Source organism: Propithecus coquereli, unplaced genomic scaffold, assembly GCF_000956105.1.
Source record: "Propithecus coquereli isolate 6110/MARCELLA unplaced genomic scaffold, Pcoq_1.0 Scaffold86, whole genome shotgun sequence".
NCBI lineage: Eukaryota > Metazoa > Chordata > Mammalia > Primates > Indriidae > Propithecus > Propithecus coquereli.
Genome location: NW_012154840.1, coordinates 5,296,271 through 5,318,901, shown reverse-complemented (window position 1 = coordinate 5,318,901; position 22,631 = coordinate 5,296,271). Strand labels below are relative to the sequence as shown.

The following is a 22,631-nucleotide window of genomic DNA, read 5'->3' as shown; positions in this document are numbered from 1 at the left end:
CCCTTGCACCTTTGCCTCTGCTCCATTTGAATGATTTTTCCTGCCCTTTAACTGGCTTTCTTCATCTGCAGGGTCAGCAAGTTGGACTTGAAATTTGGCCCTTGGGCCAGAGAATACTAGTTACTCTCCTCCAACTCAGCTGCTGATACCTGACTGTGGCCCAAAGGCTCACCACTGTTTCATCCTTCTATCTCTTGCTCTCTAGAAACTTCCTGCGTAAGGGCCTCAGGGTTTCGAAGGCCCTAGGTCTGGGGCTATCTTGGAGTCTGAGAAGTCACCCTCGAAGAGGTAGACCAGGCAATGTCTGAGAACACGGGCACACCAAATCCATTTCCAGCCTTCCCTTGGCTACCCTGAGCTCACCCTACCCCACTGCCAGGTTTCCCTCATCTTGCCCACCTATGGCCTCTTCAGCAGTTAGTGTCTGTCCCAATGACATGGTGCCAGGGGAGTTATCTTTCTGGATGTATATATATGACTGATCTTTTTATCTAGACTATGAATTCTTTTTTTTTTTTTGAGACAGAGTCTCACTGTGTTGCCCGGGCTAGAGTGCCGTGGCGTCATCCTAGCTCACAGCAACCTCAAACTCCTGGGCTCAAGCGATCCTCCTGCCTCAGCCTCCCGAGTAGCTGGGACTACAGGCATGCGCCACCATGCCCGGCTAGTTTTTTCTATATATTTTTAGTTGTCCAAATTAATTTCTTTCTATTTTTAGTAGAGACAGGGTCTCACTCTTGCTCAGGCTGGTTTCGAACTCCTGAGCTCAAACAATCCACCCACCTCGGCCTCCCAGAGAGCTAGGATTACAGGCGTGAGCCACTGTGCCCGGCCTAGACTATGAATTCTTAAAGGGCCAAAAGAGAGGGGAACAGCAAAAGGGTACTGTAAGGCCAGAACACTTCCCTAAATTGAATAAAACAAAATAAAACAAAACCCCTACCAAATGCAATACCCCAAAGTCTTTACCAAAAGAATTTTCTCCAGATGGTGAGGCACTCTCAGACCTTATCATGTCTTGGACATTTCACATTCCCTGCAAAGTTTCTCGCTGATTATTCTCCTTTAACAGCCTGACCCAAGCATGGCCACAGAACTTTATGCCCCATAGAACAGATGAGACTAAGATAAAATGTTCAATAAGACATTATTAAAGGGAAGGAGATGACAAAAGGAAAATGAGCACCAACAGCACCACAGAGCTAGATAATCTGGCTTCAAGTCTGCTCTTTGGGGCTAGCGAGTCTTGGTGTATAATAGTTGCTCAATAAATATTTGTTAAATAAATAAATATCCACAGTGGAAGTCAGACACTCTTCCTGCCCTCAAGGAGCTTAAGTTCTAGTGGGGAGACATGTTAAATGGGTCATTTTAATATAATTTCATCGGTGTTGTGATAGAGAAGTATAGTGGTTAAAATCACAGACTCTGGACTGCCATAGTGTAAATCATAGGTCCTTGGGCAAATTATTTAATCTTTCTCCGTGTCAATTCCCCTATTTGTAACATGATGTCCCTACCCCATATTATGCATATCATATCACATTCCACAATGATTTGAGGTAATTAGAAAGAAAAGCTCAGATAATTTAGATGTCACCTTAAGTAAGTCCTTTTCCCTATTTAGGTTTCAATTTTCCCATTTGTAAAATGAGGAGATTGGATTTTGTGGGAGGTCCCTTCCAGCTCTGATACTCTGTTCTAGATTTCGCAACTGAACTAATGCCAAAAAACATACCAGGTTGTCTTTTATTCTTTTTCCAATCAAAGCAATCTTCAAACCATCTTAGTGCTAACATTTATTGAGCACCTACTACATGCCAGGTGCTATGCTAGGTGCTTTCCCTACTTTATTTCCAATCCTCACAACAAGCCTGAAAGATGGGCCTTATCCCTATTCTTTATAGATGAAGAAGCCAAGGCTTTGTTACATCAAGTAGCTAAATGTATTAATTTATTAATATGTATCTATTTATTGAGCACCTTTCTTTGTATAAGGCATTGTGTTAAATGCTAAGGACACAAAAACAAATAATGCTGACCCTGTGCCCAAGGTCAGCCTACAAGAAGAGACTAAGATGCAACGAGGGCAAAGCCCATCCTTATACTATATTGTAACCATGTACCTGAGACACCTCTGTTCCAGTCCTACGAGGGTTCTACTTTTCAGGATGGGGGACTTCTTAGCCAGGGTCTAGCACAATATTTAGCACATAGTAGGCTTTCAATAAACATCTTATGAATGAATAAAAAAATCAATTAATAAAAGACTAAAATAAAACTCATTCCATTTCTCCCTTGGATAGGATCAAGAAACCAATCCATTTCACCCTTTCTCTCACTTCAAGCTTTGCTGTTCTATGCCAACCCTGAGAGGGTTAAGTATTTTCTATCTCTTTCTTTTCCATAATGCTACTGCTGCTTCTGTCATCTTTCCCCTCTCCATATCTGCTCTAATAATAGACTAATTATTGAGCAAACTGCTTCCTTGGCATTCAGGAAGCAGGCTCCGTGCATAGGGCCAATTGATTTGTTTTTAGTGCACCAATTATTATGAACAGCCCTCTGGCTCAAGCTGAAATCAAGCAATGTCCAATATCTTCCCTTCCTTGTTTCCACTTTGGCCATCAGAAGGTGTCAACATTCAAATCCATTTCCCAGTAATGCGGGCTGCCCTCAGCACTGTTCTTGATTATAGAAAATGAAACCAAAGTCTTCTCTGCATTTGGACTTCTTTTGCCACTACTAGAGCACCCTGGCTCCTTGTCACAATCAATCCCACTTAGCTCTCAGATCCAAGATGATGCTGTGTCATTGGAACTCTTATTCTCATAAAGATAGATAAAGAAAAGTGAGTGAAAGAGGGAAAGACTATGTACTCACTTTCTTGAGAATGCTCTCCATACATCATCCATTCTCAAGCAGTTGGGATGATTTTGGCACAGGGCAGAGTAATGATGCAAATGACTTAGTGAATTTAATTCTAACCAGAAAATTGTATTGGAGAATAGGAGAGGTCCAAAGCAAAGGTGTACCTTTGGCCTAAAATAGAGAACTTCAGGGATAGAAGGGGCTTTCAAAGGTCATCCAGTCCAGGGAATCCCAAACAATAATTTGCATATCTATGATAGTCTATAACATTTTCATCAGTCTGTTGACACATGAGAAAAATTGTTGCCAGCTGACATCTCTTGAGAAAGACTTTCCTTAGTTAAAGATTATGTTCTTTCTACATTTTCTAGAATTTGGTATTAAAATATCATTTCATTAATGAAATGATAGTGATAACACATGTCTTTATATGACAACATTAAAAGTTGACATCCTCATGTTGGCCCTCAAAGTTTTAGGGAGATTTTATAGAAATTTCACTAGTCTTCGAGATTCAAATCCTGGAGAATTATTGATTTGGTCTAGTGGTTTCCAAACCTAGCAATGCATTAATACTATTAGTGGCTTTGTTAAAACTACATATTCATGAGTCCCACTCCCAGATATTCTGATTCAGCAGGTATGGAGTAGGACCAAGGAGTCAGCACTTTTAGAAAACTCTCTAGGGGATTTTGATGTGCAACCAGGTTAGGGAACCACCGCTCTGATTAAATGAATAATCAAGGGCATAAGTAATTGGAATGACTCCACTGTGGGCTCCTTTCTATTAGGGACAGAAAGAAAGCAGATTCTCTTACTTATAGTATAAACCAGAGACCTCCACTGGGGTTTTTCCAAGGTCCACAGTCAGATAAGTAAAATAATTTAAAGAGTTACAGGGGCCACATCTCACTTACTTGTGAGCATGAGCTGAATCTACACGTAGTAGGTCGTCTCTAAAGATCTGCTGTTGTTGATGATGTTTGTTGATCGAGTCTGAATGTAGAGATTTCTAGAGGAAACTATACATCTCAAAACCCTAGCCCTATTTCTACCGTCTTACTCTCAACCTTGTCTTATGTTTTAACATCCTTCCCTTCTCTATCTCAAAATGCCTTCACCCAATCTACTGGAGTCAGATTCAATAAATGGTAGTTATAATTATTAATATTTTCCACTAGAATGCAAACTCCATGAGGACAAGGACCATTGTATGTCTGTCCCCAGTGCCTAATATAGAGAATGGTATACAATAGTTGCTTGATAACTGAGAAACCAGCAGGTGCCCATAAGTCATGAATAGCGAGTAATCCCATGTGTTTAGAGCCCGGTGTGAGTGGGAGAAAAGTGTGGAAAGAAAATGACAGAGAGTAATGCTAGAGAGGTTCAATATGAGCGCCTCAGAAACAGGCACCAGGTCTTTTATTTTTGTGTCCTTTATATGTAGTACAGAGCCTGGCACATAGAGGCTCTTAGTAAATGTTTGATGAATGAATGAACAGACAAATGAGGCTGGGCCCAAACCGTAAAGGACTTTTTATGCCTGGTTGAGGAATTTAAACTTGAGAGTCAAATGAAGAATCACTGAAGATTCTTAAAGCAGAGGAGTGTCATGATTAAAACAGTATTTCAGAGCTGTAATTGACAGGATTTTTTGGTGGGAGAAGAGACAGGAAGTGGCAGGCACCTCAGACCTGATTCAGCTCCTAATCCCTAATCTCCATTAACACTATTACTGTCCTTTCCTTCACTCAAGCAAGACATGTCTGCTTCTTCCCTTTCCCTCACTACCCAAAACTGTTCTGTCAACTCTACCATAACAACGGTTCACAGAGCCATCCTTTGTCTCCATCCCGATGGTCAGTATCCCATTTCGGATCATCAACATTGTTTTACTTGGTGCATTGCTTGGTTTCCTTACCTCTTACCTTTCCAAACCATTCTCCACATTGTCACTACAGTCTTCTTTCTAAGATGCAGCTCTGATGTTACTCTTCTACTCAAAAATCTTTAGTGGCAATCTTGCATGTCCAAAATAAAACCCACACCTCTCAGCATGACATTTAATAACTCTGGTAAGTAGGTATTGATTCTATTTTGCGGATAAAGGAACTGAGGCTCAGAAAGGGAAAACAAATTGCTTCAAATCATACAGGCATGCAACGGTAGAACCAAGGTTAGAACCCAGGTATCCTGATGCCAGTGCTCTGGCCTTTATAAAGTACCTTCTAATGAGGGGAGAAATGATAGCTACTGCACACACTGCTAGAGTGGTGGGATGGCAGCTACATAATCCTGTCCTCTGGGTGGGGCATATACTTTGAAACTCACACAAATGAGCAAAGATCCCTATTCTCTTACTGGCTTTGTAGGCTTAAACAAATGACAACCTTTTGAAGCCTCTGTTTCCTCATTTATAAAATGGGGAAAATCACCTCAACCTTATAGGGTCGTTATGAAGATTATATGAGATCTTGTCCGTAAAGGGCCTAGCACAGTGCTAGGTTCACAGGAGATTTTCAATGAGTGTCATCACCCGCCCATACTCCCATTCCAGTGATCTAAAAACCCATTTAAACAATAAGGGAAGTAGAATTTAGACAGTAGAGATCTAGATGGGGTGCAAGACTCCAGGGTTTATTCCTAGTTCTAGGGTTGGAAATCATCCTTTTTAGGCTCTCAATCATGTTGCCCGCAAGTGAATACCAAGCTAGTGCTCCCCGTGGCAACAGTTGGTCCCGTGTATGGTGAGACCCCTGACTAAAAAGCAAATCTTAAGCCCCAGTGCCCATAATGTCCATGGCTGTGTGGCTGAAGCATTATGGATTTTTATTAAAATGCAAACGTTTCCTGGGAGATGCAGCATACATATTAACCTTTTGGCCTGATTAGCTTTCCCTTCCCTTTTTCTGTGAATAGAGTCCTTCTTTTTGAGCTCAGGGCATGTTCTGAGGCAGGGGACCACCCTCCCTAACCCCTGTTAAAATCCTACTCAACATTCAAGGCCCATCTTGGACACCACCTCCTCCATACACCTACTGCGATAGCTCAGCCAGATCCCGCCTTCCTCCCAGTCCCCCCTCCCTGGGGAGCACTAAATCCTAGACTCCTGTGGTGAAGCATCAGAAGCATGAGGCTTTGCTGTATGGAGACCTGCCTTGAATTCTAGCTTGTCCTTGACTTTCCCCATGGCCTTAGGCTAATAAATGCCTTGACCCCACTGAGCCTTAGTTTTCATGCCTGCAAAAAAAACAGGTGATAACACTTAACCTCAGGGCAGTAAGAGACTAGCTCTATTCGCTTGCACAATGCCTTCCCTGCTGACGGGCACGCCCCGCGATTTGTGAATTCGGCTGGTTCTTCTCATGGCGCTGCAAGTCCCTCAGAACGCCTCTGTCCTCCCACCCAGCTCGGCCCGCCCTCGGGTGCTTAATGTCTGTTCGTTGGCATCCAGCACAGCCAGGCGGCCTGGAGTTGCATTTCCACTGGCCCTGCAGTCTTTCACCTAGCAGGAGGGTTGAGATGCTGGGTAAAAAGGTCCTGGCACTGGCCCGCCGGCTGGTGAGGAACCGAGTGGCTTAGTAACAGTGCCGCGACCTCATGATTAGGGCACCAGACGGAGACCTTTAGTAAGGGAGGCAGAGCTTCCTGGGAACAATGGCCCGCCCCGAGGGCTGAGGCCGGGCACCGCCGTGCACCCCGGCCTCCCACAGGACAGATCCTCTCTTTCCCTCACCCGGGACCTGCGCGATCCGTGGGGAGCAAACTCTCCCTTCCCCTCACCAGGGCGGGGGCCCGAGTCTGGGGCATTCAGTGGGTCTCTAATGTCTGCACGCCCGAGGTGGGCGGAAGGGGGCGGTGGGTGCTGGGAAGACATCCCTACGCTTGCGGCTCTTCTGAGTCCCGAGCAACCAAAAAGCTGTGGCCTAGGCCCAAGGGACCAGCCGAGCCGGGATGTCGGGGGCGGGGCAGCCCGTGCCAAAACTGGCGGTTTGACCCGCCCGGACTCCTAGCTCCTCAACCCGGGACGGAGAGCCGGGAGGAGCTTGAACTGAGCTCCGGCCTGGGCCCGGCCCCCTTTAATCCCACTGCACCTCCCTCCCTTCCTGGTCCGGCCCCCGGCCCAGACTCGGCCCGGCCAGGCCCAGACCCGGCCCTCTGCGGCTCCTCTGGGCTCCAGGTTGGCGCAAACAAAGCCCTGATTGACTGCCCGGAGAGGCGGGCCTCGCAGCCGAGCCGCCTCCTCCCCTCTCGGGCCGCCGGGGATTTGCCGGGAAGGGCGGGGGCAGGGGGAGACTCCGCGGGGGTGCGCAGGATTGTGGGGGCCCGAGTCCTGGGTCTCGAGAAGATTGCGCCCACCCTCTGTCCAAAGCCCAGGCTGTCCCCTCCAGGTCACCCCCCTCAAGCCCAAGGTGGTGCTGGGGGACATAGGGACTCCCGAAGGCAGGGTGGGGTCCCTCACGGGTCAGCTCTCATCTTGGGGTTCCAGGGGCCACCCCAGTAGCAAGCTGCTTGCGAGGAAGAAGGGAATGGGAGAGAAGGACAGGCGGGGTCTTCTCTGCAGACTCAGGGTCGATCAATGCCGGTTCTGGAGCCGGCCGGGAGGAGAGGGCAGGGGAACAGGATAGTTTGTGCTCTCTCTTTTTTTTTTTCCATTTTAACTCTCCCTGTACTGGACATGTGGACAAGGACAGGATTCAGTCGTTTGGAAAGGGAGTTGGGGGAGGCAGCGGCGGCTCGAGTAGGTAAGCGAGTAAGAGGAGGAGGAAGGGCTGGGGAGAAAAGCGAGGCTGTAGCGGCTGCCTGTTGAGGGAGGAAGAGGTGGGAGGGAGGAGGAGGGGGAGGAGAGAGAGATGACATGGGGAGAGGAGGAGGGGGGTTGGACGAGGGAGGAGGAGGAGAGGGCTCGAGGGACCGTCTGTTGCGGGACGGGCTGGCCAGCTGGGGCGCGGAGCCTGGAGGAGGAGGCAGCAGCAGCGGCGGCCCTTGGAGCAGCAGCAGCAGCAGAAACAAGTACCAGCCACACAGCGGCTTCTCCGGCCGAGCAGCCACAGTCCCGCGGCCGCGATGGCGCTGCAAAGCCCGGCGAGCGAGGAAGCCAAGGGGCCCTGTCAGGAGGCAGACCAGGAACAGCAGGAGCCAGTGGGTAGCCCAGAGCCAGAGCCGGAGCCGGAGCCCGTGCCAGTGCCCCCGCCCGAGCCCCAGCGGGAGCCCCAACCCCTACCGGACCCCGCACCCCTGCCGGAGCTGGAGTTTGAGCCCGAGCCGGTGCACGAACCCGAGCCCACGCCCACGGTGGAGACCCGCGGCACCGCGCGCGGCTTCCAGCCTCCGGAAGGTGGCTTCGGCTGGGTGGTGGTGTTCGCTGCCACCTGGTGCAACGGCTCCATCTTCGGCATCCATAACTCTGTCGGGATCCTCTACTCCATGCTGCTAGAGGAGGAGAAAGAGAAAAATCGCCAAGTGGAGTTCCAAGCAGGTGGGTTGCCCCGCGCGCCCCACCTGGCATTCTGGGCAAGGGTGTACGCTCCCCGCTGCCGCCGACCCCATACCTCCCGGTCCGAGGCGCCCTTCCAATGCGCTGCTCCGACCCCTCCCCTTTCCCCCAGCCCCTGGCCATGCTAGCGCGTGGGTTACGGGGCTCTGAGCGGGCTCGGCGGTGGAGACCAGGCGCAAGACGTCCGGGGGGTGGGAACTGGGACATTCATTGATCTGTGGCAAGCAATGAACTTTTTTGCCCCAGGACAAATCCAGACGCACCTTTCGGATTTGTTTCAAGTACTTTGCCCGTGTGTGCTGGGGGAAAATATTTGCAGAATTGTTTTTTGGCGGAGGTGGGGGAGTCATGAAGAGAGGAGAGAGCTGGGAGGCGGGGCGGGCTGTGAGAGAAGCGCGGTACCGCCGATCTCTGCAGCAGCCCCGGTTCCTTGGGGGAGCAGAGGTGTTTTCTGCCAAAATCACTTTAGGAATCCTGGTGACTCTGAGCGAAGAGTCAGACACGCGGCAGGCGTGCGTGTCTGCAGGAGAGAAAGGGAGGCAGGCAGTTCGCGTGCGGGTGTGCGCGCGTCCCTGCCCGCGGGGGTTACGGCCCGGCCGGCCCGGCCGTCCTCTGCCGCCCTAGGGGAGCGAAGGGATCTCCGTGTCCTCTGAGCCGAGCCCCAAAGCCGGCAGGGAGGCGGTCTCCGCCGTCTCCTGCCTGAGCGGCGAGAGGCGGCGGGCAGGCAGGGCCCCGCAGCGAAGTCTGCGCCGCCCCCAACCTCGGCCCGGCCCTCGCCGGCACCCCGCGCCTCTCCGTTATCCGCGGGGTGCCTAGTTCGGCCTTAAGCCGGAATGCCGGCGCCGCCACTCCCGCTTTCGCTCGAGGCTGACTTGGTCTCCTCCCCTAAGACAAACAGGGTTGGTGGCACAGCCTTTGCTCTCCAGGCTGGTGGCCGCAAGACCCCAGGCGTGCGCGCTTCTCGCATTGAGGCCGCCTATGAGCTCAGAGAAGTCAGAGCAGCCGTCCCGCTTTTCCAGAAAATCCGCCGGCGAAGCCCCTCAGCAGTTCTGGTGAGGGGTCTAGGGACGGAGCTAGGCAACTGAGGTGCCCCCTCCCGCAAGGCTTGCTCCCTCTCGTGGGCTTCTCAGGACAGTTCGACTCATGTCCCCCGCCCCAAGATCGCAACTCAGAATATGTGGCTTTTTGCAGTGTTGCCCTAGGAATGAGGGGTTCCCTCCTCTCGCCAACCTCAAACACGTACGCTGCCATCTGTGGGGACGTGGGGATTATTAAGTGAAAACAGAAACCTTGAATTCTGGGGTGTCCACCTGTGGATTGTCTGGGCCCTTGGAGAGCCTCTCCCATCAATTTCAACCAAGGGGATTCTACTTTGCAGCTTCGCGGGGCTGCCCCGGCAGAAGAGGCTTTGGGGCTCTTGGTGCCTCAGACCTTGTGACCATTGCTGCAGCCGCTGCGTGCAGGCTCCGCTGAAAGAAACTCGAGTGTGCCTCGCTGGTTGTCAAGGGCAGTCTCGCGACTACCCAGCCACCTGATGCTGGAGTGGAGGGGGTCCCTGGACTGTGTGGAACAACTTCTGGGGGAAGGCGGCTGCCACACTCAACCTCTGGGACCACCTTTTTCCTGCTTCGATGCAGTTCAAGGGCTCATGGGAAGGCAGCCAGGGTAGGGCCTCAAGCTATTGCCTAGGTTACCTCAAAGAGCACCTGCTGAGCATTGCCCTGTGGTTGAAGGCAGGCTGTTGGCTTTTGGGATCTGTGAGTGGCAAAGTGTGGGTGAAAGTTAATGGAAAGCAGCGGAGGCTAGGCTGAAGCTAGGCCCTGGCGTTTATGTGGTATGAGCAGGCCTAGGGCTGGGGCCTTAGGAGTGTGTAATAAAACTTGGAAAAACCACTATTTTACCAGGAAGAGACTCACTGCTGAGGAACAGACTTCAAAGTAGGTGATCATAGGGGACTCAGGGGGAGGGCTGGCTGGGACTTTCCGGTCAAGGCCTCACAGTGCAGCCGAGGGGTGGGGGCCGAGCTGCAGAGGGCTGTGCCAAGGTGTGGCCGGTGTGTACTCTGACATAGACCAGGTCCGCTGAGGGGCTGAGGTTACTGGTTTAAATTATGGTAAGTATAGGTCAGGAAGCGACAGAAAGGAATTTGGTATGTCCCCAGAGTCTCAGAATACTTTGGCTTGGGTTCTGGATGTGGCATATCTTGAACTCACCAAAATGTTTGATACTGGAGGCTCTCAGGAACACCTCAGTTTTCATTTTGAAAAGGTCGGGAACACCCTACCACATTCTGGAGCTCCTAGAAAATCTCAGCCTCAGCACTACCTTTCTTGAACCCCCAATTTTCCCAAGCAACCATTCACATCCTGAGATTCCAAATGTGTCTGTACCTGCATATGCTTTCTGCAGTTTACTCAAAATTTTCTGGCCACCTGTGTCCCAGCCCTGGCGTCTCAAAGGAATAGAAGCTAGTAAAGGGTTACTCTCAGCTTTATCAGCCAGTATTTGCCTAATAGCCATTCTGGGAGACAGGAACATACACCCCCAAACTCAAGGAGGTTGGTACATTGTCAATTTCTATTATTGTGGTGATTTGTCCGTTTCTGTTAACTTCTGACATGACTTGCAGGAGGTACCCTGCAACCCAAATTCTCTTTGGCTAGGCCTAATATCTTCGGCCCTAAAGCTGTTCTGATTGGCTTAATGGGTTGAAGGTTCTTCAGATGATTGAGATTGTTGTGAGGAAGCCCCAGAGAAAAGTAGTTTTGATGTTTGAGGGGTAGCTTCGCATCAGGGGGCCTCTGGCATGGGGAAAAGCCACAGGAGGTAGAAGAGACATGGAATTCAGGCCATGCTAGAGCATGAAATGTACAGTCTTTGTGGACTCTGTGATATGTACTGTTCTGCGGTGTCACCTGCAGTATATCTTGTCTCTTTTCTTCACCTGTTTTGGAGGAAAGCCAACTTTCCTTGGGTCCTGGGCCTGGGAGAACTGGCAGGCACAAAGCTTCTGAGAGGGAAGCAAGTGACCAAGGTCTGGTTCAGTGAAAAGGGAAACGATCAGAAGAGAAATGAGCTGAACTTTTTGCAGGCATTGTGGGAAATTTGGGAGTTTCCCAGACCAGACCAAGCAGCAGACAAGACAGGAGGCAACCAGACAATTCTGTGGAAAGTACAGGCCTAGCATGGCTTCCTGGGATGAGAGGGGAGCCTGTTGGAGGAAAGAAGGGAAAGACGAGCAAGATGGCACTGGTTACAGGCTCCAGATCACTGTTGGAACCCTAAGTGAGTTGGACCTCGGGTGGGGTTAGGGTTGAGGGATCAGGGGTCAAGGCAAAAAAAGCCAGAGTTGCTAACATTGGTTCCAAGCTTAAGTCTTTTTCAAAGTACTCCAAATTAAACTCATCACTCCACACTTTCCACCTTGACTGCCAGTATAGCACTGACACATAAAATATGAGAGGCATTTTTATTGGGCAGTTTATAAGCATGGCCTTTGTTTTTTTTTTTTTTCAATCTCAAAGTATTACAGGGGGGTACAAATGTTTCTGGCTTGCTTTTGTATTGCTTTTGTAATGCTTGAGTCAGGGTTATAAGCGTGCTCATCACTCAGATAGTGTTCACTGTACCTGTTAGATAGGTTTTTGCCCATCCCTTCCTCCCCTCTCCCCTCTGCTTGATTTCCGTTGAGTTTTACTTCCCTCTGTGCACATGTGTGCTCATCGGTTAGTTCCAATTTAATAGTGAGTACATGTGGTGTTTGTTTTTCAATTCTTTACGTAGTTCATTTAGGATAATGGTCTCCAGTTCCATCCAAATTGTTGCAAAAGGCATTAAGTCATCTTTCTTCATGGCCAGGTAGTATTCCATGGTATACATATACCACATTTTGTTAATCCACTCATGAATTGATGGGCATTTGGGTTGATTATGCATCTTTGCAATTGTGAATTGTGCTGCAGTAAACATCTGAGTGCAAGTGTCTTTTTGATAAAATGACTTCTTTTCCTTTGGGTAAATGCCCAGTAGTGGGATTGCTGGATCAAATAGTAGGTTTACTTTTAGTTCTTTGAGGAATCTCCGTACTGTTTTCCATAGAAGTTGTAGTACTTTGCAGTCCCAGCAACAGTGATAAGCATTCCTTTCTCTCTGCATCTACGCCAGCATCTGTTGTTTTTGGAAGCATGGCCTTCGTGAGCTCCTGGTGGGGGGTGGTGGTGGCTGGAGCTCTCACAATCAGGGAAAGGGACAATGGTCGGGAAGTTTCACTACCATGTTTGAGATGGTTCAGGCTGATGGCCCACTCTGATGGAGACAGAATTTTCTAGGCATGGGGAAGAATGGTACACTTTGCCTTTGAGTGAAACAAGAGGCCCAAGGATGAGTGGGGTTAGGGCAGGGTGGACTGTCTTTCTCCTCCCCATTTTATGGGCTTTCATGGCTTGGTTCAGCGTCTCACTGGACTATAACAGTAAATTGCTGATTTGGGGAGCAAGGTATCTTTTGAGCAAATCTGCCGATCTCTTGACTTTGGCTGAAGGCTTTTGCCTACTGTCCAGCAGAGCTAGATGGGGTTGGCTCAGAACCTGCTGTGGAGCTTCAGGCCATAGAGCCATTGGCCAGGCACCTTTCAAGTCATTCCCCTGCCTCCTCTCCAGCCAAACTGGATCCCAAGCTGTGATGGTGACTCATACTGAAAGGGATGAGAATGAGAGGTTGGGGCATTTGGAGGCCACCCAGGGGGATGCTTGTTTGAGCTGGGATAGCTGGTTGAGGCTGGATTCCTGGCTCACTGTTCAATGGCTTCATGTCCCCATTCTAAGTCTAAAAAAGCAAGACCCAAGGCCACATCTGGACTCCCAAAAGCTCATGATCTCAGTGATACCAGGTAGGCAGTAACTATGAGTTAGACAACGTGTGCCCGTAACTTGCTCTGTGACTTTGAGTAGGCACTTCATCTCCCTATACCTCAGTTTATCTACCCGTAAAATGATATGGTTTGACTACATGAACTTTCTAGCTCTGCCATTCTATCCTTCTAGAATTATGTGCTATCTTATTCTTTACTATTCACTTGGTGTAAATTTTAACTCATCCAGACAAATAAAAATTTGTTAAGCTGCCTGAATCATGGGGTGAGGACAGGTTGGGAGGAGGTTGAGAAAGCAAAGAAAAGATGTAGACGTCATTTTCCTAAGTCATTTGTATTTAAAGACTATGGGGCTGCGCGTGGGTACAGATGTGGTTAAAAAGACCCACTCCTTTTGACCTAGTATATAAGGACAACTCTGGATGTACAGCTGCTTCCCCGTGAATGCCCTGCTTGGCATAAAGCTGGGCCTCCAAGAGAACTCCCTGGATTTGGCCTGCTGCAAAGGGTCTATATGCTGCTGTTTCCCAGCATTTGAGCCTGTTCCTCAGAAGCATTAAACTGTAAGTATTTCCTTAAGCCTCAGTTTGGACCCCTCTCCTGAAATTTAATTTCCCACAGCTCACTCTCATTTCTCAGAAATGCATGGTCGCGTGACCTTGGTTTGCTGTTACTTCGGGCCAGAAGAGGAAAGCGATTCCTAAATGTGTTACAGAGGTTCCCTTCAGGGGGCTTCAGACAGGGCATCTTTATAGCTGGCTCAGGGTTGCTGCCCAGATCTCACTGTGCTAGGGTTGGGGAGGGCTGCTGATTGTGATGCTGGGGAGGGCCCTGTTGGTGTCCACAATCCCTGGCCAGCTTCAGCTTCACTCGGGGCTTAGCTGAGAGTGTGCCCACTGAAGCAGCAGGCACAGAGCTCTGTCTCCTTTTCCTTGGTTTATACTTTCTTGTTTTGGGCAACATTTCCTCCAGTCCCATGAAGAATAGACAAGCAGCTAGACTGTCAACATTTGTAGAAATATGTAAAGGATGCCATCTCAACCTTTTGAGCAGGCCGGTTTCCCAGGAGGATGCACTGCTTTTCCTGCCAGCATCTTTTTTGTTGTTGTTGTTTTTTGTTTTGTTACATTTTGAAATGAAAAACAAAAATCATTTACTCCTTTCAGATTGTGTGAACGATGGAGTGAGATCTTCTGTCTTGAAAGGAACTGTTTCACCTGAGATTGAATGAATAAACTCTAGAGAAAAGGCTTCATTCTTAAAACACACACACACACACACACACACCCTCTGCATACCAACTCACGGATTAGGAATATTCCATCAGAAAGAAGTCTTTTCCCAGCTGTCTATGGAATCATGTTGAATGTACCAGAGGCTTCTGTAGGGGTTATGGGGGACTAGTACAAAGCACCTGGACTGGGAAACTTGCTAAGTGAGGATGATAGAATACGGCCAGCCTGGGTTGTACCTCCTGACCGGGACACAATTGCAACTCCTCAACAGTGGGGCTGGGAAACATTATCACAAATATTTTTCTGCCTTCATCCTCGTGCATCCCTCTCAGTATTCAAAGGTTACTGGAAAGAGAGTTTAGGCCACCTCAGCCCTCTCTGGCTTCAGGGGTGACCAGAGGACTAGGCCTAGGGACATTTAATCACGTGCTGTGGGTGGGTGCTATGGTCACTAATGTAATATCACTTGGCACCTCCTTGTGGGTGGGGAATGGGGCCTGTTTGAGCTGCTTGAGGAAGCACAGCCTCTTCACCCTGGCAGTCTTTCCCTCTTCTATCCTCTACTTTGCTCCAGTTTCCTGGGTTGTTAGAAGAGGAAGGGATGAAATTGGCTGTCTCAACCACATATTTTCTCAGTTCTTCCTATTTTCATGGTGCATTATTATCACGTTTGCTAGCTGTACCACCCCTTTTCCTCCCAGTATTGTGCTTTCTCTTCTCTTTCTCTTTGTTGCTCAGTTAGAGGAGCAACTGGGGCTTAGGGTGTTGTACAGGCCCAACTCCAGCCAGGGTCTCAGGCCCACTCCTACGCATGCCACAGAGGCCTCCCTTCCCCCTTTACCTTTCTCTCCTCTCTTGTTCTCCCCTTTCTGGGTGAAGGGGTGACTTTCCATGGAGCACTCAAGAGTGTGGAAGCCATCACCTCTGGATTTTTTGCAATAAGATAGCTGCTCTGAAACCCTTTTTTGTCATTTCCACACCTCCCCTCTTCACAGCCCTAGGACACTAGCCCAGAAGATAATATTGTAACAAGGTCTTAACAGTGTTCGACAAACATCCCGGTCACGTGCACCCCTTTCTCTTCAAATCCTCACCATCATTGTTCCCCATCTCCTGGGCTAGCTGAACCTCCAGAGATTTCAGATTGGTTTTTGGTAGCTTCAGGGGTTCTGATTCATTCTATTTTGAGCCCCCTAACATCTTTCTTCTTGCCAAAACTGCTGTACAATTAGTTGTAGAGGGGTCAGAGAAGGGAGAAGACAGGCACTCAACTCTTAACTGGAGTTAAAAATGCCTTTAGGGAGTGTGGAGAGGGGGGAGTGAAGCTCCCAGGTTAGTTGCTCTCCTGCTTCTATGTGGCTGATGGAAAAAAAGGAAAGGAAATGTTGCTAAACAAGGAGTCCCCACGCAGTCTCTTTGCCCAACTTACCCTGTGGATCTGCCCCCCACCCTCTTACCCAGGCTGGAAGGGTGTGCATATGCACCCATGTGTCCAGACTTGTGTGTATGTGTGTGTAGCTGGGTGTGTGATGTCTGTCCAAGCCAATTAGCACAGTTGCTTAGAACATGGTGCCTATGAGACTGAGGTCACAGGTTCAGTCACTTGTTCAGGTCACTGAGCTTCTCACAAAGAAAAGAATTCTTCCTCTGTTCATGGCCCTTGCCCCTCGTGTGGGGTTGTCACTGATCCCAAGGGGGACTGGGTAGAAAAATGGAGATGACTCCCTATAAGACCTCCCTGCTACTGGGGAAAAAATGTGAAGTGCACACTAGTGATGGCTGCTCCAGCTGCATTCCACAGTGGGGTTCCTTTGACATTTAGCTCCTTACTTTTGCCAAGCACCCCAATAATCGTCATAGTAGTAATTGCCAACATTTGCTTTACATTTAGCAGTTAACTCTGTGCAAGGCACTATACTAAGCACTTTATGTGTGCCAACTCATTTCAATTCTCAACAACCCTATGAGGTAGGTACCATTATTTTCTCCATTTCATAGATAAAGACAGCCACAAAAGTTAAGTAACTTGCTCAAGCTCATATGGCAAATAATAACTGAGCCAGGATTTGGACCCAGACAGTCTGAGTCCAGAGCTCCTGCTTTTAGACATCACCTAATACATAGTACAGATGTGGGGGCAGCTACCAAGGGAGACTGCTGAGGTTTTTCATTTCTGTAGCCATTGGGCATCCTTATGACTAAGGGATAAAAAGAGATGACCGAGAAGCGGTTTAGTAAACAAAAGATCAACAGTCTTGTGATATTCCTCTAACTACCTATCTCAGTCTATCCAGAGTCTGTATGCAAAGGGTCATAATCCTTCGAGTCCAAAAAGGGCCATAGAAACTGTCTCTTCCTTAGTCGTTTAGGCCTGAACAAGTCGCATAACCTTTCTGGGCTTTAGTATTCTCGTCTACAAAATGAGACAAACAGTATATACTTTGATAAGACTGTGAAGGATCAAATTAGATTGTGTGTATGTGAAAGATCTTTGTAATTTGTGAAATGGTTGTTGTTATTAGTATTATTAATATTATCCTTTTCCAGCCCCTAGAAATGGAGTCACTTAGCCTTTCTCTAAATGTTTCTTTAAATGTTTCCTCCCCACCTCCCCACTCCATCTCTTCCCCATCTCCCCTCTGTGTTCTTCTGCAATTTGACCCGGGTGTCCTGTAGCTAAGGACTGGCTGTATTTTCTTTGTTCCTCAGTTCTCTGAGAGCCCAGGGAGAGGAGGCGCCAGATCCCAGGTCATATACATTCAAGGAAACAAGGCATGTTGAAATATTTACAGCCTTGGCAAGAGCTCACAAACCTCCCTACGAGTCAAGGTCTGAGTTTTTTTAGTAAAAGTTGCTAGGGGTGGGGGGCGGATGGTGGGGTGGAGTTAGGGTGTCACTTCCTCCCGAGGGTCTCTCACAGAGCCTCTGTTCTCCTGCAGGTAGTGAGGAAGAAGGAAAGGGATATTTAGGGTCAGAAGGTCTGGGCCAGGGGACATTAAGCATAGAAGGAGACTTGCTCCTTTGTACTCAGCTTTGGAGTGGGTCAGTTTCCTTGTGTTCTAAACAGGATAGCCCCAGAGAACAGAGGCCACAGAAGGATTGTGGCCTTCACAAAGGAGGATTGCAATAGCAGTTTTGAGCAAGCATTTCAATGGCCACTTAGGGAGTCTTCATTAAGACCAGCTAGCAGGCAAATAAGAATGGAAATGTTTCTTTTCTGTTGTTGTTGCAAAAACAAAACAAAATCCCCAAGCCCTTCTTTGAGACCAAGATTTCAAATATACTAGGACTCACCATCTTGATTTTCAGTTAAATGAACTGGAAGGCATTTTAGAGATCACCTAATCCTACTTCCTCTGGTTCCCATCTTACTGGTAGAGAACTGAGATCTGAAAAGATGTGATCCTAATCAGCATTGCCAGCAGATGCTTATAGTGAAGGTTGGTTTGTAAGAGGGTTGGGTATTGGGTACAGGGAGGGGGCTGATGGCATGCTAGGTATTCCCCAGCCCAATCTCTGGCGTACTGCCCTCTTCCTCTCTCCCTGAATTTTTCCAAAGTCAATTCCTAGGCCCTACTTTATAAAAAGAGATGGAAATAAAATTTAAAAGGTATGATGGGGAAAAGTCTCTCTCCTGCTCCTGTCTCCCAGCCACCCTGTTTTCCTCCTCAGAGGCCAACAGTTTTATCTGGTGTATCCTTCCAGAGATATTCTATATATGTATAAACCTTTTATACTTCAGAATATATCTTGGCTATTGTTACCTATCAAGTCCTTAAAGTCCTCATTCTTTTTTATAACTGTACCATATTCTGTTATAGGGGCATATCATAATTTATTTAATCAACTCCTTACTGATGGACATTCAAGCTGTTACCAATCTTTGACTATGGGCTTTAGAGTCAAACAGTGCTAGATTCAGATTACTTACCATATGGCTGCCCTTGCCAAGATTTTTAAACTTCTTAGAGTCTGAGTTTTCTCGTAGGTAAAACAGGGATAATAATAGCACCTATTATTACTGGTGTGGAGATTAAATGAGATAAGGCACGTAAAACATCTAGCATGCAACCTGGCACACACTAAGTGTTCACTAAGTGTTAGTTCTCTCCCTGCTCACGAGCTCTCCTCATACCGTCCACCTCCAATTCAATTAATCTTGGTTCAATTCAAGTCAATAGGTCTTTGTTATGTGATAGCCTGGACCTTGGATGAGCCAGAGAAGGAAAAGGGTCCCTCAAGAAGTTTATAATTTCTTTGAGAATATGTAAGATACAGATCACTGCTAAGTAGTAAAAAATGTGTGTATATTAAAGGAATGCAATTTTTGTGCAGTGATGTGGAAAGGGAGAGATGAGTGCGAAGGCCAGAGGAATCAAGGAAGGTTTGCTGGGAGAGTTGGAACTTGAAGTGGGGTTTAGCTAAGTAGAGAATTGGGCAGTGGCGGGGTGAGGGTTGAGAATTGGACAGTTCAGTTGTTGCTCAGATTCTGGGTCTTTGCCCTCTGGGAGCCCAGTGAGTCACTGTCCCCATTAGGCCTTACCCAGCAGGTGGGGTGGGGTGGAGAGGCAGGCAGAGAGGAAAATACTGAGGACATTTGGAGAGAAGGGCACGGGGAGGGGGGATGTCTGGGCATCAGGCCAAAGAATGAGGTGCCTACAAATGGCCGTGGCCCAGCCTGCCCAGCCCACACCACCTGCTCTTCCATGTCAGCTGCCCAGGCACTTTTTCTAAGAGGTCCGAGGGGAAAAAGAGCATTAGTAGCAGCAGCTCTCAGCCCCTCACCATGGGTCCTAACCAGGCCTCCAGATCCTGTGAGCCCCAGGAGAGGGAAGGCTATTAAGTGATAATAATCCCTTCTGTGTGTGGCGCACTGTAGTTTACATCTTAGTTTATGTCGATCCTTGCAACAGAGGTAGTTGTGAAATAAAATACCCAGTTGAATCTCAACATGTGCCAACATCTTTGGTCACATTAAGTGCTATGTTGGGGGGCTCTGGAAAATGAAAAGCCAACATGGTTTGTATTAGGGAAAAGTTCACTACAGGGAAGGGCTGCATGGAGATTCATATTCCTATTTTACAATTGCAGAAAATGAACAGCAGATTGAGGGCAAGTGAGTGGCCTGAGGTCACACATGAATATTTAGCGGAGCTGAGACTGGAACACAGCCTTCCCAACTCCACATTCCATGGGGAAAGAAACGTAGGAGCTCCCTGAAAGCTGGAATAGAATTTTTTCCCAAACTTAGTAGCAGCCTGAAGCTTAAATGTGTGGGTAAGAAGCAGTATAGTATAGCGAAACAAAGAAGTGGGAGTCAAAAAGGACAGGGGCATGGAAATGGGGGTCACAGAAGGAAGTATCTGGGCATAGCTAAGGCCTGCTGGCTGGGATCAAGAAAGAGCACTGGACTGGGAGTCAAGAGGCCTGGGTTCTGGTTCTGGCTCTGTTACTAGCTGTCTTTGTAACCCTGCCAAGTCCTTTCCCCTTTCTGGACCTCAAATTTCTCCCCTTATGCAATGAGAAAATTGGACCTCCCAGGGACTTAGTAGTGCTTAGAACCAATGGTTTCTATAAACCAAGGAGGCCTAGGAAACTTCCTGGCAAGGGGGTCAGGGTGATGGGGAGTGATGAGGTGGTGAAAATGGAAAACGGATCCTCCCAAATTTGAGCAAAGATGAATTTTGGAAAGGATAATTACCCTATAGTTTCTATGCTATCTCTTTAGAGAATTCCATCTGAGAGAGGCAAGAAGAAAGTGTGTGTATGTAAGTGAGCAAGCACCTCAATGCAAAGCTAAGATTTGGTGGGACAGATTGTGATATGCTGAGTCAACATCCCTGGAAGTCTCTCTTGAATAATCTCCACCTTAATATCACCATTCTAAGACCTTGGTTTTATTTTTAAAAAGTGGTTTGTGTCTTATGGTTTGGGTACTATTGAGGATCCTCCTCTCATGGAGCCCACTTGAGTGAGCACTCACCCTGGAGTCAAAACTCACTGGATAAATCCTGGCTCCATCATTCCCTATCTGTGTGTCCTTGGGCAAGGCACTTAACCTCTCCGTGCCTGTATTTCCTCATTTGTAAAAGGGGGATATCAAGAATACTTACCATATAAAGTTGTTAAATGGGTAGATATCTATATCTGTATATCTATTAATATCTCTAGCTAGCTAGCTAGGTTAGAACACTGTCTGGCACATGGTAAGTGCTATGTAAATATTTCCTGTTCTTATTATCTACTTAATAGACCATAGCTCATGAGTCTATATAGCTGGGCCTCAGAGAGCAAGTGTAACTCCAAGCAAGCCCTAGGGAGTTCAGCATTACTCAATCAGGAATTCAGAGGAGTAGGGGTGCTTTATCAAGGTGCCACCTGTGCTATTCTGATGTTGGCCATGCCCAGGACCAGATTAAGAACTTTAGAGGTTCTAAGCACTGTTTTTCTGACTGCCAACTTCTAAAACAATTAATTAAATCTACATTTTTCTCATTTTGGGGTGGCCTTGCTTCACTGGTGACCCAAGCTCGTGCTTAGTCCACCTGTTGGGTAATCCTGCAATGACCACACCAGCCTATAAGCTCCTCTCTAAGTTCTGGAGGGAACCAATGACTCTGAGTGCTCTATATATCCACAAAGAATGGTTTTGAACCCAACAGCTCTATCCACAGCAGGGTGCTCTGTGTCCTAGCTCCTGAGAGCTTTCCCTGCCAAGCCCCATGACCTCCTTGCCAGTTGGGACCTCCCATCCTGTTACTTGGAAGGATGGTTTATCTTTTGGGGCCAGGGGAAGGGGAGGACAAATGCCTGGAAGTCCCAATAAAGCCCCCTGAAGGAAACTGTAAACATTAGCAAGTTAAAGTTCTGGTGACAAGTTGAGATGACTGAACATTGTCGTAACAGAGAAGGGGAATGGTGAGGATCTTCCACCTCCAGATGACTAGGAGACGAAGCTCCTTCCTTGAGCCCTGACTCCCCCAAGGAATTCAAATCAGTGATTCTGGAAAACTTGGAGTGACTATCAGTATCTCCATTACTCAGTGCAGCTTGACCAGGTTCTAACCATCTAAATGGTGAACAACAGGATTATTGTATGTTCCAAGAGCCAAAGTGCTTTTTGCCTTAACCAAGATTTTGTCTATGGAAAGACTACTCAAAACCAAGTTTTCCTTAGATCCACTGGCCAAACAGCTGAAGGGACCTGGTGACCTGCGTAATGGAGGTCAGCAGGACCCCAGACAAGTTTATTTGCTGCCTTGCCCAGGGTTGACACCACTCACATTCAGGCCTAGCCATGCCTGTGCTACCTGTCCTCACCAAATATCTCAAACATGGAAGGCTCAGGGGGAACCGGTCAGACCAGATGTTGGGAGCCCGCTGCTTTTAGGAAGTGAAAGATAGATCAACAGACAGCCAGAGGAGAGAATAGGGAGGAAACAAACCTATTGTTCCAGCTCCTAACCCCAGGAAACACCCCCAAGGGTTCCAGAGTATCACCTGCTCAAGGAGGCAGTGGCTCATCTGTGTCCCATAAGTGGACCTGGCTATTATCTCCAGGCAGGACCAGGAACCTGAAAGCTACTGTCTAGGTCATGGCTCAACAGAGACTAGCGCTGGCCTTGACTCTCTCTTCCTTTTTATGGAATTTGTTTTAGCACTAACAGAAAAGATGGCCTTGGAATGGGAGGTCATAAAGAAGACCCCAAAGTTCGACTCTCCTTTGCCTCACTTCTCCATGTGTTGTGTGGTATAGGGTAAGGCACAGGATCTCACATCAGATAGACCAGTGTTAGAGTCCTAGCTTTGCCATTTACCTTATCTGCAATCTTGGCCAAGTCGGAGCTCACTTTTCCTATCTGTAAAAAAGTGGCAGTGGGAAGGTCATAAACCCTACCTCACAGTCTTGTGATAAGAAGAAGGTTGTGACAGTCTTTTGAAAACAGCTTTGAGCCTTCCATATGAATTATCATCATGGTTGCCACGTACGTAAGTTTGTCTGAAGTGTGAACTAAAATAAAATCTTAAGGCTCACGCCCCACCTCCTGACTAAATGGACCCCCTCGTGGCCAAAGAAATATCTTAAAACTGAATTGCCAGCCAAGAGGAGGGAGGTCAGACATGCCTCATCATGTCCCCCTTCCTTCTTGGGGACATC

At 47.9% G+C, this 22,631-nt stretch overlaps 1 protein-coding gene across 1 annotated transcript in view; it reads left to right on the top strand.

Annotated features, from left to right (window-relative positions):
* The first annotated feature begins 7,780 nt into the window (after positions 1 to 7,780).
* The window catches only part of SLC16A2 (solute carrier family 16, member 2 (thyroid hormone transporter)), a 104,221-nt gene continuing 89,370 nt past the window's right edge, over positions 7,781 to 22,631 (top strand). Inside the window, exon 1 of the mRNA XM_012664126.1 lies at positions 7,781 to 8,350. Within this exon, the coding sequence (XP_012519580.1) occupies positions 7,939 to 8,350 (412 nt within the window). The 5' untranslated portion in view covers positions 7,781 to 7,938. The remainder of the gene's footprint in view (positions 8,351 to 22,631) is intronic.